Consider the following 16,791-nt stretch of genomic DNA (forward strand, 5'->3'; position numbering starts at 1 on the left):
GGCTGATGAGACTTTGTACAGTTGCGCTCTGTGAAATCCGCCCCAGAGTGCCTATTTGGTGCCCTCAACTAGCTCGGGCCTTGACACACTAGAAGTGACACAACTGCGGCTGGACGTACATGAACACATTGTACTTCAAAGTACAATACAATAATGTAATCGGAACTGATCCAGGGCGCCAGTTTTTCACTCTGGATCGGATTTCACGGAGTGCAAATGTACATGCCCAATGGATGTCGAGTACTGGTAAGCTCAATGTTGAGGTTTTCCAAACCTGCATTCTGCCTTGTTCCCTGCAGCGCGCAAGAGGAAAGAAGCTGGCTGGGCAGTGAGCGCGTTACCGCTGGAGAGAGGACGCACATTAGAAGTTCAAGTCGAGTATTGGTATGGCGATGAGGTAGGTGAAATTGGGGTGGCATTCTTGTAGGTGAAATGTTTCCACGTCACTACTCTTGTTTCGGAAAAGAAACCTGTGCGAATATTTTGACTAAAGAAGTTGAAGATGATACCATCACCTATTATCATTGTATTAGCCAAGGGCCAAACCTCTACTCAAACTGTTAAAGTCTTCTGAATCCCCGTGCTCGACATTCACAGCATGTCAGGGGGCGAGGTAGGCTGAGGAATACATTTGTATTGGTGTAAACGACGCGGGGTGAGACAGAGGGACGAACAATTACATGCAGACTGAGAGCAAGAGAGTGAGATAGTTTGAGGAAATGCAAGGGAAGGCTAGGTATAGGGTCTGGGTAGCTATGACGAATTAAGATGGTGATCATGTGTGCAGCAACCCAGGCCAGCAGCAATACGATAACACGGGAGCTATGAGTGCTGGATACAGGGTACAAGCTTTGGCAAATATACGGGGAAGTCAGATGCGTGGGATAAAATGTAAGGAAAGTGGTGACCTACTAAAAACACTATATTGTACGTACGCATAATTATTATGCTGTAGATCTATTTATTCCCGTAGCTATGCAAAAGACATTACTTCAGTAGCGTCTGGCGCTAGCCAGGGTCCACACAGCTTTAATTCCATTTGTTTTTTTGGTTTTGTTTGTTTGTCACACACGCACGCACGCACACACACACACACACACACACACACACACACACACACACACACACACACACACACACACATACATGTCCCGTACCGTACCATCAAACACATCCCGTATGTGTTATGTAACGTAATGCCAGTTTTATTGTATGAAGGGAAAGCGTATGTAGGGCGTCGGCATGTCTCGTACATGTCCCGTACAGTACCATGAAACGCATCCCATATGCGCTATGTAAAAGTTTATAAATAGGGAGACGAGGAGGAAATGCAATTAGAATTAGCGTTACTTCCTCGAGGCGACGAAGAAGGCCTAAAGCCGCCTGCGTTCCATGCCAATCGAGCGAGGTACAATGCACAAGACGCAACGTGGTTTATCGTCTGACCTGCAAATGCTCGAAGAAGTATGTTGGAGAGACTGGCCGTAGTGTAGCAACGCGAACAAAAGAACACAATGATAACTCACGCAACAAGATGTCTGGAAAAGCCCTCGGCGAGCACTACCGAATTCACCATGGCGGCGAGGTACTGCCGCTTGGTGAGTCGGCATTCACAGAGGTTCGCGTCCTTGCCACTGAGTCGGATCGGGCCAGGAGGAGAATACGCGAAGCCATACAAATTCGCGACACGAGCCCCAGCATAAACAATAACGGAGGGTGGGACCTCCTGTGAAGTCTCTGGTGAAGTACTACCTTGTACATATTTCTGGCCCTGATACTCGCTTTTCCTGGATAGTGGTGGTTTTGCACCCCATGCACTGTTACTACTACTGTTGTTGCTAGCGCCTGCAATTACATGTATGTACGCACCTAGTGTACATGTACATTCTGTTTGGTGCCTGTACCTGTGCCATATTTAGAGTTGTCGCGTATTGTGTTATTTCTAGACCAGGTTTTTTTGTGATGTTTTGTCCTTTTTCTCTCTCTCTCGTAATACCGTAGAATCCCGCGGATAAGCCCATGGGCTTATCTGTTTCACAAGGACATTTCGGTGGGCTTATACGAGAACATGGGCTTATACGCGGGCATGGGCTTATACGCCGACACCGACATTGTGCTATTGAAAAGTATCAAGGAAATGAGAAGTACATTGCTGAAAACTACTGTGCACACAAAAACAACCGATGATTGTGTTGAAATGTACGAAAAACGAAGAAGAAAAACTACATGTACATGTACATGACTATGCACGTGGTATGACCAAGAGTCCATAATTTATGGACTCTTGGTATGAACTAGGCCCATGGGCTTGTAGGATGAAGCTCTGTGATGTTCGAACTAACCCTGGGCTTATGCGCGAGCATGGGCTTATACGCGGGATTCTACGGTAGTGCATTCAGGTGTTATTTGTTATCAGTTCGCAGCTCTCCTCATTTATTAACCAATCCTAACCGGTGTGCCCACTTCATTCCTGATGATGGTTATTTCATGACCGAAACGTTGAAATAAAATATGTTTCTGGTGAAAAGCAGTGATTTGAGTGTGAGCCAGTGTTGCTCACAACCAATTTTTACTTATGAAGCTTCGTGATTAGGGTCCAGCAGATAATGCTCCGAAAATGTTCGTATAATGCTAACCATAATGCTCCAAAAACTGCCTTATAATGCTGATTATAATGCTTCAGCAAGGGATATAATGCTCTTGGTTTGGGACAAAAATGGAAGAAAGTCTGCACATTGTCAAACTTCCAGGAAATTATGCATATCGTCGATCTGCATCTGAAGCTGCCACCTTATCTCTCACGAGCTCCACCACTTCTTAGCACTATAAGACATGATCGCTTCTCCATTGATTGCTCTCCATTCCAACTTTGATGCAGGGTTGCGGCAGAATAGTCGGTTGTTGTGAAATGATGTGTTGTTTTCCTGTGTGATGGCATTCCCCAAACTGTCTCGTCTAGTCGCGTGCATGTGTGATATAAGCATGCGCGATTTGGAAGTCGAAAGTCCTTTTGTCAGTCTTCTTGTTCGTCTCTGTCAGAGCAGTTTGCTTTTCCGTCTTGTAAATATAACATAATGTAACAAACCAGTCTTGTCTTTTGTGTCCTGCGTCCCGGGGAATGGAATGGCTGTGATTCCGTAACAACGTGTATCAAATCTTTCCCCTAATTATCCATGTAGTGAGAGATGAAACCATTATTGCAGGTAGTCATTCATTGTTGGGATGAACTTAAACTTGGCAAATAGTATTCCTGCCTGCGGACAAGCTGTCACTGTGTCCACTCTGTGAATAATGTCTTCATCTGAAACACCATACGTGAGGCCAGCTCCTGAGATCCGATCTCAGATGGAGAGACCTCCCATTTGCGGAAATCCTGAAAACACGTGGTCAGAAGTTATTGTGCCACTCTACATCCTTTGCTTGTGCTCTCATCTTCTCCTTGAGATGGTGTGTAGACGTATCGCTTGCCGCAATACTCTTCCTTTCTGATAGCATTGGACTGTAGGTCTGGCATTACTACCGTCCACAACTAACTGTACGTGCTTCATTAGGAAAGTAAGACAGGCGCTGCTCAGAAATCGACTTGGTACTGAGTCAATGAGAAATTCTAGTTCTTTTCGAGCCTCCTGAGCTGGACTCGGCAAAGGCAGTTCTTTTGGAACGAGCTATTTCTGTTTATAGCCGCTCCTTCATCCTGGTCCAAATTTAGCAATGCGTCAGTGTCTACTTCAGTACCGCTAGAGATGCTATCGCCAGAGCCTCTGGCACAACTAGAAAACTCTTCTTCCTCTCGCGTATGTCTCCTCCATAGCTCTCCATTATTCTAAGAGTAAAAGAAACCTCTGGATGGCAGTCGTGAGTCAGTCAAGTGTCAAGTAAAGTCGGCGGAATAGCGTGAGCTCCGGTGTGGGGAGCAAACCCTTTCTTACAAGTCATCGCCGAAGTCGCAACCACTACTTAGTAAAAGAAACCTCTTAAATAATTTCTCCGGATTTGTGTCACTTGAACTGCCTCGGCCTCGGCTGGGCATGCTTCACAAATGGCTTGTATACGTTTACCTGACCACATCGCTACAATCATAACGTTTTTATGTAGCAATAGTTAGCGTTAGCGCTAACGGTGTTACATGTAGATATACGTGTCTACACAAAGTCAAGCACCGGTACTCATAGTGCTCAAATGCCCGGAATGGGCGAAGCGTAGTACGCACGAGGTACACAAAAGGAGTAAAATAGGGCTGTTTCGTTGTTACTCAGAGTTTCATGGCAAAAACCAATCATCAGACAACATCTCATGATCATGATTGTAGCCGATTGTTGCCAAAAACCTGGAATTTCCCGATATTATCCACTATGAAACTCGTTATGCCGCTCAAACCTCACACAATGCTCGTTTTGTTCCTTTCTAATGCTCCATAATGCTCTGATGCTCGGATAGTCGTATAATACCGAATATATTGCCGGCATTATCCGCTGGACCCTATTCGTGATGCGTCCTACAAGATTTTAAAAGTTACTTCCTCCGTTAACAAAACACTTCGTGATGGATTTTTCAGGGACTGGTTTGCGCACAAACTGCTGTGAAATGAGTCGCGATCACTTTCTCGGCCTTCCCTGGCATGCCATGAAAGAGGTACGATGCAAGGAAAGCGACCTTTCACAACATGCTGAGCAGAATCGATGGTTGCGCTGTGACAACATAGGTGATGACAGTCATGGCGAGCGAAACTGAAATACCACTTCTCCGATAGCATAATGCGCTACTTGGCCTCTCTACTTTTATTTTTATTTTTTTTACAATGATCACAGCTCACAGGCAAAGACAAAAAAAATGCATAGTGGGAGCATAGTGATGGTGAGGCTTTTTGCCCTCAGCCGACCTGAGGTCTCGCTACTACTCTAGCACTGAGTTTGAGATAGATAGAGAGCGATGGAACGGAGCAGCGAGCCCACACAATGAGCGTGTGAACAAGGAGCTGCTCCGATCGCACGGCACAATGAAATAATTCTGAACTGGTAAACGTTCTTGTTCAACCTGTGCAAAGCTCAGATTCGAATGCTGATGACCATGCATTGTTTCAGAAATCTGCAGTCTGACCCGAGTTTCGTGACTAAGGAAAGTCGACTGGACTTGCTAGCTGCTGCCGTTAAGTGCTGGCAGGAGTATCCATCGGAGAAAATGGAATCAGTTTGGCTGTGCCTTTACTCCTCGTTTCGCGGAGCTCTGGAGAGCGAAGATGAAACCAGGGAGTCGTAAAATTTAATATTTTTACGACTCCCTGGTGGAAACGAGTAATCGCCACCGCGGCGGATCACGCAGCTTGAAAGCCAACTTGCTTAAACGATGGCGACATCAGGTTCAGTGGAGTGCAATCAAAGAAGCGGAGGCAAGGCTGAAACGAGCTGAACAATGACTCGAGAGAGATGTTGACTCGCGTGCAGCAGATGGCGACAGCGACGCGGGGTCAAAAATGAGTGGAGCGGAAGCGACACCAACTGAACTTTCTGCTCATTTCGCCAACAGTTTCTCTTGTAAAGACGCTGTGCATAGGCTGAAATACCTTCGTCCAGTGATTTGCACTCGATACAAACTGTTCTTGACCTGTTCTAAGCGCTTTCATATCCATCAAAATCCATCACGAAGATTTGTTAACGGAGGAAGTAGTTTCAAGAGAGAGTATTTGAACCTGAGGAAGTAAGTGGGTAATCATAGTTCCAATTCGTGATAGGATGCGTCGGCAGCAAAATACCGCTGAGCAGGCATCCAGGCGGGTGCAAAGGAAACGAGATGTGAATAGTCATCACCGGTCACAGGAGACTTTGGAAGAGAGATCCTGTCGTCTTTGAAATAATCGTAATCGGCAAAGGCAGCGCCAGTCAGAGGAAACGTAGGACGAGATAAATACGAAATGAACATAGGAGGCTTGATGATGCTGATTCGCGTCATGCTACTGCAACTGCGCACACGGAAGCTGTGCGGTCTATGATAGAGGAAAAGAATCATTTAATGGTGTCCTCTTTCACGTGTGAAGAGCGCCAGCGGTAACATGCATCATGAGCTAGGCAAAACAGCATAGTGTAGGGCCCTGAGCTTTCAAGCTCTCTCGTTTATACAATTATATCAGCGTGAAGAAGAGGTTGGTGCGACTTCGGCGATACTTGGTTGAGCTGGAAACGGAGCGTCTCTGTAAGTTTGTATCCCTGGTGATGTTTGTGCCTGGAGAGCACTATATAACGTTAAGTGGTGCTCTTCAGGCACAATCTTCCTCAGCCTACTCAAGCTCAACTGATGAGGGGTGAATTCCCCGGAACACTGTGGACTAAGCAGGGAGTGATGCTTTCTTGCACGTTTGCCAAGTGGAAGGTTCGATGGACTTCTCGTGTGCTCCTAATGGCAGTCGCGAGTCAGTCAAGTGAGAATTCAAGTAGGCAGGAATAGTGCAAGCTCCCACATAGGGAGCAACACGCAATTCCCGAACTATATCAACGTTGGTCCCATAGCTCAGATGGTAAGAGCATTGCTCATGACAAGCAAGGTCCCGGGTTCGAGTTCTTGATCCTTGTGGTGGTGTTCCTACCGGCCTCCAGCCAAGTCTCACGTGATTCGTGATATTTTTTAAATTGTATATCACAAATGAGAGTCCTTCGCCTCGGTACAGTGCTCAATATTCATTCGAATAGATTTGTTGTAAGCTAAAAAGTTCCATGCCCATAGGCAATCATCAGACTACTAATTATTAGTTGTCTGATGATTGCCTATGAACATGAAACTGTTACAATGAATGATGACTGGTGCTCTGTGTTGTATGTAAATTGTATATCAACATGATTGTATGCATGTGTGTGTGTGTGTGTGGGGGGGGGGGGGGTGCCTGTGTGCATGTGTGCCTGTGTGCCTGTGTGCCTGTGTGCCTGTGTGCCTGTGTGCATGTGTTAGCATGTGTAACAGGAAGCATACTAGCAGCTCCAGTCAACACTACAAATCAAACTCACTCCTTCTAGACTAACCAAGAACTGAGGGGAAACCCTCGTCGTGACCAGCTTCATCTTTTCAGAATCAAATACACAGAGTCGTATTCGACTCCCTACTGGGTTCAGAGTACGGTGTAGGAGGTAGAATATGGATGTGTAGAAATAAAGTGTGTTCCTAAAGGTGGATATGGGGGTAGAGTTCTAGCTGTTCATGATACAGATCACCATACAGAGCATGCATACAGGCAGAAGGAGTGTAAATAATTACAACGAAATGAGAATGGAAAGCCAACGGGAATGGGAGAAGCAGTCTCTAAGACCATTCCCGTCACAGCATGCCAGAAACAGCCACTTCAATCAGCCGTGTGGTCTAGGCCAGGCTAAAATTAGTGGTGGTCAATTCATCAGCTTTGCAAGCTGTTGAATGGTGGAATCCCAGCACAAGTTGCTGCGCATCAGTGATGGGCAGGAGTATGAGTGTGCGAGTGTGTGGGGTGTGTGTCGCATTTGTTAAGCGCAGCGTTTATGCTCATTAACAGCTAGCATCATTGCAGCTCACCGCCGCGGGTACGTGCTGCCCCATGTCCTCGAATGCACATGGTGCCGCACAACTGCCCCTGCTGCCCCATGCCCTTGCATGCGCATGGTGCCGCACAACTGTCTCCGCCGCCCCTTTGTCCTCGCAGGCGCGTGGGGCCGCACACCTACCTCTGCCGCCCCATGTCCTTGCGGGCGCACGGCGCCGCACAACTGTCTCTGCTGCCCTGTGTCCTCGCGCAGGCATGGTGCTGCACAACTGTCAGTGTTGCCACTCACATTTACCCCAGCGCACACAACGTGCCCATGACGTCAGCAACCATACTGATGTCCGGTTACCATGACGCAAAAATGGCGGCCCATTTTCTTGCTCCCTTGCTGACAATCTCTTCTGAAGAATTGTTCATGGTGGTGACTGGTTGTCAGTTTATTTGTTTCTCGTTCCCACTCTCCCACTCCCATATTTATCCTCACATGCTTACTTTTATAAAGTAAACCTCAATAAACGGTGCCCGGCGGCTCTCCATTTCTCCATTGAATGCATCAGTGGGCTCTTGGCTCTTGCCAACCCTGCTATTACTTGCCCGCCGGGCAAATGCCTTTCAATTTCGCCGGCCGCGCACCATCCACCCAGGCAATGTGTGTTCTTCTTAAGGTGTGTGTGTGTGTGTGTGTGTGTGCGTGTGTGGTGTGTGTGTGTGTGTGTGTGTGTGAAGCGACACAGGTGTACAGCTACGCGTGCCCTACCCATAAGCCAACAGCCAGGAAGCTGTCACTGCGATCAGTGCGACAGATGGTTCCGGAGCAAGGGTGGATTTGCCCGACACAAGTGCTCGCCAGCAACATCACCAGCAGAGGCATCTTCTGACACACTTGAGTCACCGGTTACAAACAATATGTCCTGCGAACGCTGCAGCTTCCACTGCGCCTGCTGCAACCGCTGTGTGCTATCGCGCCAAGGCATGAAACGTCACAAGTGCAGCCGTGGCTTCTGCATCGTTTGCAATTGCGGTCGGCGTTTCAGTAGACCACAGGACCTATCCCGTCATCGCCCCTACTGTTCCGAACCTGCTCAACCCCCCATGGGGTCCGCATAGCCAGAATATGGCAGCGCGTCCAAGGTTCAAGGTGTGTGTGTGTGTGTGTGTGTGTGTGTGTGTGTGTGTGTGTGTGTGTGTGTGTGTGTGTGTGTGTAAGCCAATTTGACCAACACACTGTTGACAGCATGCCTGCTTTGGATGTTCGTGAACATCTGGACGACGTCCCTAGCATCGAGGAGCTCCAACGTGCACTTCGCCGTATGAAGAATGGCACAGCCAGTGGTCAATCAGGCATTCTGCCAGAGCTGATTCGTTGTGGTGGTGAACATTTGTTGGGTCGCCCCCATGAGTTCATCGTTAGGGTTTGGGAAACTGGATCGGTCCCTGCTGACTGGCGTGATGCAGAGATAGTCCCCATTTCCAAGAAGGGTAACCGGCATAGCTGCGATAACTGGCGTGGCATCAGCTTGCTCGATGTTGTGGGCGAACTGTTTGCTCGCATGCTCCAGGACAGGCTGGAGCCACTCGCTGAAGACTGGCTACCAGAGTCTCAGTGCGGTTTTCGGAAGGGTAGGGGCTGCATCGATATGATCTTTGCTGCCCGCCAAGTACTCGAGAAAGCCATCGAACATCAATCTGATCTGTACGTCTTGTTTGTGGATCTACGCAAGGCGTACGACTCGGTCCCCCGAACAGCGCTTTGGCTGGTCCTGCAGAAACTCGGTGTGCCTCCGCGCATGCTTCAGGTGATCCGGTCTCTTCACGAGGGTATGATGGCGTCTGTTCGCGTGGGTAGTGGTCAGTCTGACAGTTTTGGGGTGGAGAATGGTCTACGCCAGGGTTGCACCCTGGCTCCGATGTTGTTCGACCTCTACTTCTCTGCCGTCCTTGCACACTGGCGCTCAACATCCACAGTGCCTAGTTTCCCGATGAAACATCGTATCGGCCGCAAGTTGGTTAGCGACCGTACTGCCAAGCACAGACTCACAGACTTATCCGTGTCGGAGTCGCTATTTGCGGATGATGCTGCCCTGTATACCACTTCGTACGAGCACATGGAGACGATGGTGAAGGAATTTACGCAGTGTGCGTCAGGCTGGGGCCTGACTTTTAGTGTGCAGAAGACAAAGTTCTTGGCGGTCGGTCCGAGTGTCATCCGTGCTGATATTGTGGTGCCTGGGAGTGCTGGTGACGTGATCGGCGTGGTCAGCGATTTTACCTACCTCGGCAGTACAATCAGCGACGATGGAGAGCTGGATGCCGAAGTCACAACTCGTCTCGCCAAGGCATCGAGGGCGTTTGGTAGCCTCCTCCAACCAATTTTCCGGAACTCGGGTCTATCGCTTGGAATCCGACGTCACGTCTACCAGGCCGTGGTTCTTACAGTGCTGCTGTATGGTTCTGAGACATGGACGCTGAAGGCACCCCTCCTGCGCAGGTTGGACACGTTCCATCGACAGTGTGTTCGCACGATTCTGAGTGTTACCCGAGACCAGCAGTGGCAGGAACACCTGTCAAGGGAAGACCTGGCGAAGAGCAGCGGCATGCCAGCCTTGCTGGAGGAGGTCATTCGTGCGAATCGCCTGCGATGGCTTGGTCACCTCGCAATGATGGACGACACCAGGTTGCCAAAGCAGATCCTGTTTGCGGAGGGCACTAACACGCGGCCCCGCCATGGACCCAAGCGTCGTTGGAGAGATGTGGCAGCTTCAGACCTGCGTGCGACCGGTATCCCGGAGGCGCAATGGTACCACCTTGCTCAGGACCGGAGAGACTGGCGCGAGCGTAGCCGTCGGAAGCCACCAAGCCAGCCCCAACCAAGAGTGTTTGTCTGTGTCTGCGGCCGCGACTTTCGCCGTCCGAATGATTTATCCCGACACAAGAACTACTGCCTCGCCTAATAGCTATCATCGCCTTCGGCGATGGGCTTTCCAAAAGTCCAAAGGTAAGCCCATTGCTGAGCAGCGAGGGGCTAGCCACTGTGGAGATTGTGGGTGTTGGTTTCGAAGCAAGGGTGGTCTAGCTTGTCACCGCTGCTCCTCACCTCAGCCTCAGCCTTAGCCTCCCGAGCCCCGGCAAGTCTATGTACAGGATGCCTGCTGTGCTGCGCACTGTGCTGTGTGTGCCCGCTGCTTTCGGACTGTGCAAGCCCGCGGTCATCACTGGTGCTCGAGGACTGGCCCCCGCCCGACTGCCCAGCCGCGTGATTCGTTCAGTCATGTATGCGCGTGTTCTCGCCGATTCCGTTTGCTCCACCATCTCCGGCGTCATCAGCTGCGTGCTCCATCTTCCTCTCTGATGCCCCTCCGGGGCCCACGTAACCCCTGTGGCAGTGGCTCTACAGGACAGGACAGGTGTGTGTGTGTGGGGGGTGGGGGGGGGGGGGGGTGCGTGGGGGCGGGTGCGTGGGGCGGGTGCGTTGGGGCGGGTGGGTGCGTGGGTGGGTGCGTGGGTGGGTGCGTGGGTAGGTGCGTGCGTGGGGCCCCCGGGGGGTGCGTAGGTGGGTGGGTGCGTTCGTGAATGCGTGGGTGGGTGCATGCGTGGGTGCGTACGTGGATGGGTGCGTGTTTGGGTGGGTGCGTGGATGGGTGGGTGCATGCATGGGTGCATGTGTGGGTGCGTGCGTGGGTGGGTGTGTGTGTACGTACGTGTGTGTACAGTCGTCCCTCTCTAATCCGGCACCTTTTGCTACGGCGTTTTCTGCTGTATTAACGAGGGTGCTGGATTAAGAAATCCTGCCCTCTAACCCGGCCCCACCCAATTGCATGCATGTATCATACGTCAAAACGCAGGGTTTTTCCGTGTCGACCCAAGTATTTGGTGCACGGCTTTATATTCTCAACTGTTCTCCAGGAATATACACAGTGATAAAGTGATAAAGTAAAACAAAGAACATGTTCACATGTACTCTTGCACACACACGCACACACACCTGAAAATTGGCAGGACACTACTCCTTGCTAAAATAAGAAAGTATGGTTGACTGCTTAGTATGGTTGACTGTAGTTAGGTGTAGAACGTCAGTACCGGCGGTCAGTGTCGTGCAATGTTATCGCATGAGCTGATTGTTTAGTAACTGGTGGTGTTAGTGGACAGTATAGCATAACTTGTAGCTCCTTGGTCTTTCTCTTTGTATAAATTGAGTTAGGGTTCGGAAAAGTCCTAACAACCAACTTAACTGAACTCTCCCGCGCGAGGTCGAGTACAGTTGTCAACTGAACTGAACTCTGAAGTGGCCCCGCGCACGCGGCACTGACCAGAGTGGCCTAGCCTGGCCTGGCAAGGAGTGCACCTGTACGGTACGCGATTTACGACTGCCGGATTATGAAATCAAACTACGTGCAGTTTGAGCGATTCGTTTCAAAAAGTCACTGCCGGAGCCGGATATCAAGTGCCGGATTAGGATGTAGGAATTGAACGAAAAAAATCGGTTTCGTCACAAAGTGCGCCGGTTGGCAAGGGTTCCGGATAAACAAGTGTCGGATTAGAGAGGGACGTCTGTATGTGTATGTGCATAAGCACACATGTATATTTGTATGTATGCTGTGTATGTATGTTCCTTCAGGATCCTTTCCTTTCAATAGGGTTCGGCCGTTTTAACCCAGATCAGTCTCCGCGTACATTCAGATTCAATTCTGAAAGAGGTGAAATTGGCCAAGTTGCATTTAACCTGACTGACTCTGTTGCAAAGGTGAGCCTCTTAGAACTAACTTCAATAAATAGAATAGCGCCATAAATAGAGTAAGCTGCGCGCTCAGTACAAACACCATTAGCAAAACTTGTTTTCATGTTGAGGAACAAGCTTTTCTACATGAAAACAAGTTTTGCTAATGGTGTTTGTACTGAGTGTGCAGCTGTCTCTATTTATTGCGTTAATTACAGTTCTATCTCCACGTAAGCTTTTTAAATAGAATAGCAATAAAGAATTAAATATTGGTACATGGTAAACACAGTCATCTGCAAACACAGAACAATTTCGAGTTAATGGACCCATTGCGCAATGACGTAAAAACACCTTTCACAGCCAAATATGGAATGCATGAGTAGTGCTTGTGAGTATGCTGGGATCAGGAGTGCACTGTTCAACACCCCAGACGACCCCCCCCCCCCTCCTCAGGTGGCTGTGAAGGGTGTTTATGGTACAAATTACGTCATTGCGCAATGGGTCTATTCCGAACGTTTTCTCTTGTCTATCTGAAGGAAATGATCACCACACTGATTTTCAAAAAAGAGCAAACAAGGGAAATGTTATTATGGTTGGCTCACCTTAATTCAATTAGGGTCCAGAAGAAAGACAATTTGATATCGGTTCGAATGGCATATCTTTCACTTGCAAACGATAAACCAAACTTGCCAACTCGCGAATTGTATGATCATGTTGCCATAGCGACCAGCGCAGTGATGACGCAGGTTCTGCTTAGGTCCGTGAGAGAGAAGGTCGATCACTGCAGAATGTGGTCATTTTCATTATTGTGTTATTGTATTCACGAAGTGAAAGAAGTGCTGTGTTCAATGCTGTTAGTACGTTTTTCGGCATTCTCCTGCATTTCCCTTGGCTGACTGTAGCCTAGGAAATGGTTCCTCAAGGAGAAGATGCTTGGTATTCGCCATCTCTCCCGAGAAATTTTCAGCAAACTTTCAAAAAACTACATTATTTGGTTCGCCAATCTCCACCACCTGTCGTCTCACCTGGCTTCAGAAGATGTTACGAGAGATAGGAGAATCGCCAGCAAGCATCACATCCATCTTCAGGAAGTGGAAAGAGCAAATGGCGTGGTCCTTGGTTGGGGTAAATGCTAAATGTCTGATTTGTTCCAACCAAGATGTTAGCGCTTTTTGTCACTATTTCCGCTTGTCTGCTGCTGTCTCCGCACTCCAGCCTTCTCCTGTCAGTGTCACGTCCCAGCACACACCCGAGAGGACTACTAGTACGTGAAAGTCAGAGTGTGCAGCTTGTGGCCTTTTCTGCTATGGGTGTCTGTCACAGCGGAATTCCGTGATTACATCATATTTGGCGCAGATTTGAGGCGGGAAATGACGAAGTGCGTACAACTGAGCTGCAGTTGTGCGGAAAGAGACTTGCTTGAATCCTGCTTGTACGCACATCACTAAAATGATGTCATCACGGAATTCCGCCGTGACAGCAACCCATCCGAGCTGCACACTCTGGTTTTTATGTACCGTATTTTTCCGGTTGTAAGTCGATCTTTTACGACTTAAAATAGAAAGAGAAAGGGTGGGGGTCGACTTACAACCGGGATTCGACTTATAACCGGGAATTATCAGTATCTTACAAAAAATGACCCGCACTGCATGCACGAGTGCACTATGTGTACACATTTTGCCAAGTTATTGGCCTTTTCAAGAATTGGGATGTTATAACCTCCAATAAGGAATGTTTACACGATTTGTTGTTGTGTTAGTAGCAGGGAGTGGTTAGTAGTGCTTCTTTGGGTGAAAACTTTAAAACACAGAATTGAGACCTCCGGATACGGGGGTCGACCTATAACCGGGGTCGACTTACAACCGGTAAAATACGGTACTCTTGCTAATACACAGCTCACGGCACTAATAGCATTGAACAAAGCCCTTCTTACACTTCGTGAGTACAATAAACCAATTGAAAATGACCAAATTCTGCAGTGTTCGACCTTCTCTCTCACAGAGCTAAGCAGAACATGCGTCATCACTGCGCTGGTCGCCATGGCAACATGAGCATACAATTGGCGATTTGGCAAGTTTGACTTATCATATGCAAGTGAGAGATATGCCATTCGAACCGATGTCAAGTTGTCATTCTTCAGGACCCTACATGAAAAATCGTTACACTTCCCCTTTAAGTGTCTGCAGGTTTATGATGATTTTTATCATGGTGTGTCCATGCACAGGATGCTATTAAAGCAGTTGAAAGTTTGGAAGTCGTTTCTAAATGAGAGTGCTCCGGCTCGACAGAGTGCTCATTATTCATTCAAATATAGCTATTGTACACACAACACAGAGCACTACAGTTCACTTGTAGTTGTCTGATGATTGCCTATGGGCATGACACTTTTAGTGACAACGAATGATGCGTGGTGCTCTGTGCCGTGTGTAGGAAGCTGCTTGTACAAGCCTCTTTGGACTTGTCCATCTAAATAAAGCTTATGTTAGATTCCTGAGGTTGTCATGGAAACCAATATGTTTGACCATTTCTCTCTCTTCTGTCTGCCTGTCCCTCCCTCCCTCTCTCCCTCTGAACATGCATCGATAGTTCATAACTCAGTCAAAGATACAGCTGTGATGTCTTTCGGTGTGGGAAGCTTTCTGTGAATATGGTGCCGGTGAGGCGTGCTTTGCTGTGAATGTCGTACTGGGAAGCATCTCTCATTGTTGAGTCGTTCTATGAGCTGGTTCTTGGCAATCTGCCGTAGACCCACGTGTCCATATTCCATGAATGACACACGCTAACAATCAAGAAAACACGGACTTGTGACAGAATGCACACTGAATGATATTAAACTTTGTTGATGCTGTGGAAGGACTAACTGGGCCATGTCAGTGTGGTGCGATGCACTTTTAAAAGAGAGCAGGGTTACCGTGGCAGCCATGACAGTCACAGAGACCTAGTAACAATGTGTGTGTTTTGTTCTGCTCTCTGTGTGCTACAAGATGTCAGACATCGTGAATCGATCCTTTTTTGTACATTGGTGGCCAACAGGTGAAGTGGTGTGCAGCGAGATGAAACGGAATGGTGGAATGCTTGACCATAAGCTATTGGATGTCCCTGGAGCGCACGATATCATCTATGCAGTCATGCAATTGGACATACCTGAGCGCCGTGGAACATTCCTGGTTACAATCGTCTCCTACACAGGTATGGAAGTAACAGAAGACATTGATAAAGGTTGGTCAGCATGAAGCCAGTGCTGAGACGGGTGGTGCCTTCTGCCCCACAAGTCTTTCAATCCATACACAGTATAAATGTGATCAAGTGTAATTGTGTTAGCAGAATGAATACTTGGAATCGGAACTTGTGCGTACTAGACTCGGATGGAGAGCCATAGATTAGAATTGCCGCATTTGCCGGAGAATATTGCGCACTTTAATGCGCTATTTCAGGCCCGAATTCGCAGGTGCGCACTATGCTCCAAATGTGAGAATGCATGCACTTCGAAAAGTAGTGTAATGTATCAAACTGATGCGAAGTTTTCTACTTCTGAGTCTCTGACCCTGAGTAAGCCATATCCATGCATCGGAGGTGTCTTCTGCCAGCTAAACTGCACTGTAAATGCAAGATGGGTAAGAGACCCCATAGGTAGCATATACATTCATGTACAAGTGTAAGTATTTTGTGTTTCTTTGTGCACAGTTTCTGAATACATGTTCACGCCAGCCCGACTCCAACTGGAGATTGGAATACCGTTTCTACGCATGATTCTCATCGGTGAAGCCGGTGCAGGCAAGACCAGCCTGGCGCGCTCTCTTTGCCGCAAGAAAATCCTGCGCGGAAAGGACGACAACAGCACAGTCGGAGTGGATGAAAGCATGTTCATCATCGATGGTGATCAGCTGGAGCAGGAGGCCAGCAAAGACGGGGAGGAAATGCTCAGAAGGAAGATCGCCTCTGTGATCAAGGGTACCGCAACTGATCCAGAGGCCTTTCTGCACACTGCCGCTGCTTCTTCTTCCTCTGCCTCATCTGTTTCTGAATCCTCTCATTCTGCTAACTCTGCTGCAAGCAATACCGGATCAGACATTTCTTCTTCAATAGCAAGTGATGCCTCTGGATTGACCGGCCCGTTCTCTGACTCTGACTCTGCAGCAAGCAAGAACGAGTTACCACAAAGTGTGATTAGTGATATCTCAAGCCGCGTGACAATCTCTTGGTTCACTGACAATGTCAGCGCAAATATTGCCAAGGGATCGTTCCAAATTATCCGCATCTGGGACACGGCAGGCCAGGACTCCTATCGGCTGCTTCAGCACATCGGCTTTGGTGCTGACCGCACTGTGTATGCAATTGTCTTCAACGCAAGCCAGTCTGTGGAAGCAGAGACTCCTCAGAGCACTGTAAGTATTGATAGATGTCGAGAGACCGTTGGACAGTAGGCTGGTTTTGGTCTAGGCAGTGTAGTCCAAAGCCTTGTGTATTAATTGTCAAATTTGAAGTGACTGTGACCAGCCAACAGTACAATGGGTTTCGGTGTTAGCTAGACCAGACCTGTAGGCAAGAATGCTGTACTTTAGAAGATAGAAGTGATTTG

The 16,791-nt window shown here is 48.4% G+C and overlaps 1 protein-coding gene across 1 annotated transcript in view; it reads left to right on the plus strand.

The window, feature by feature from the left end:
• The first annotated feature begins 284 nt into the window (after positions 1-284).
• LOC135820766 (uncharacterized) overlaps positions 285-16,791 on the plus strand; it is a 29,247-nt gene continuing 12,740 nt past the window's right edge. The window contains exons 1-4 of the mRNA XM_065333797.1: positions 285-397; positions 12,114-12,239; positions 15,197-15,401; positions 15,897-16,597. Coding sequence (XP_065189869.1) covers positions 15,197-15,401; positions 15,897-16,597 — 906 coding nt within the window. The 5' untranslated portion in view covers positions 285-397; positions 12,114-12,239. The remainder of the gene's footprint in view (positions 398-12,113; positions 12,240-15,196; positions 15,402-15,896; positions 16,598-16,791) is intronic.

This window comes from Sycon ciliatum, chromosome 7, assembly GCF_964019385.1.
Source record: "Sycon ciliatum chromosome 7, ocSycCili1.1, whole genome shotgun sequence".
NCBI classification, from domain to species: domain Eukaryota; kingdom Metazoa; phylum Porifera; class Calcarea; order Leucosolenida; family Sycettidae; genus Sycon; species Sycon ciliatum.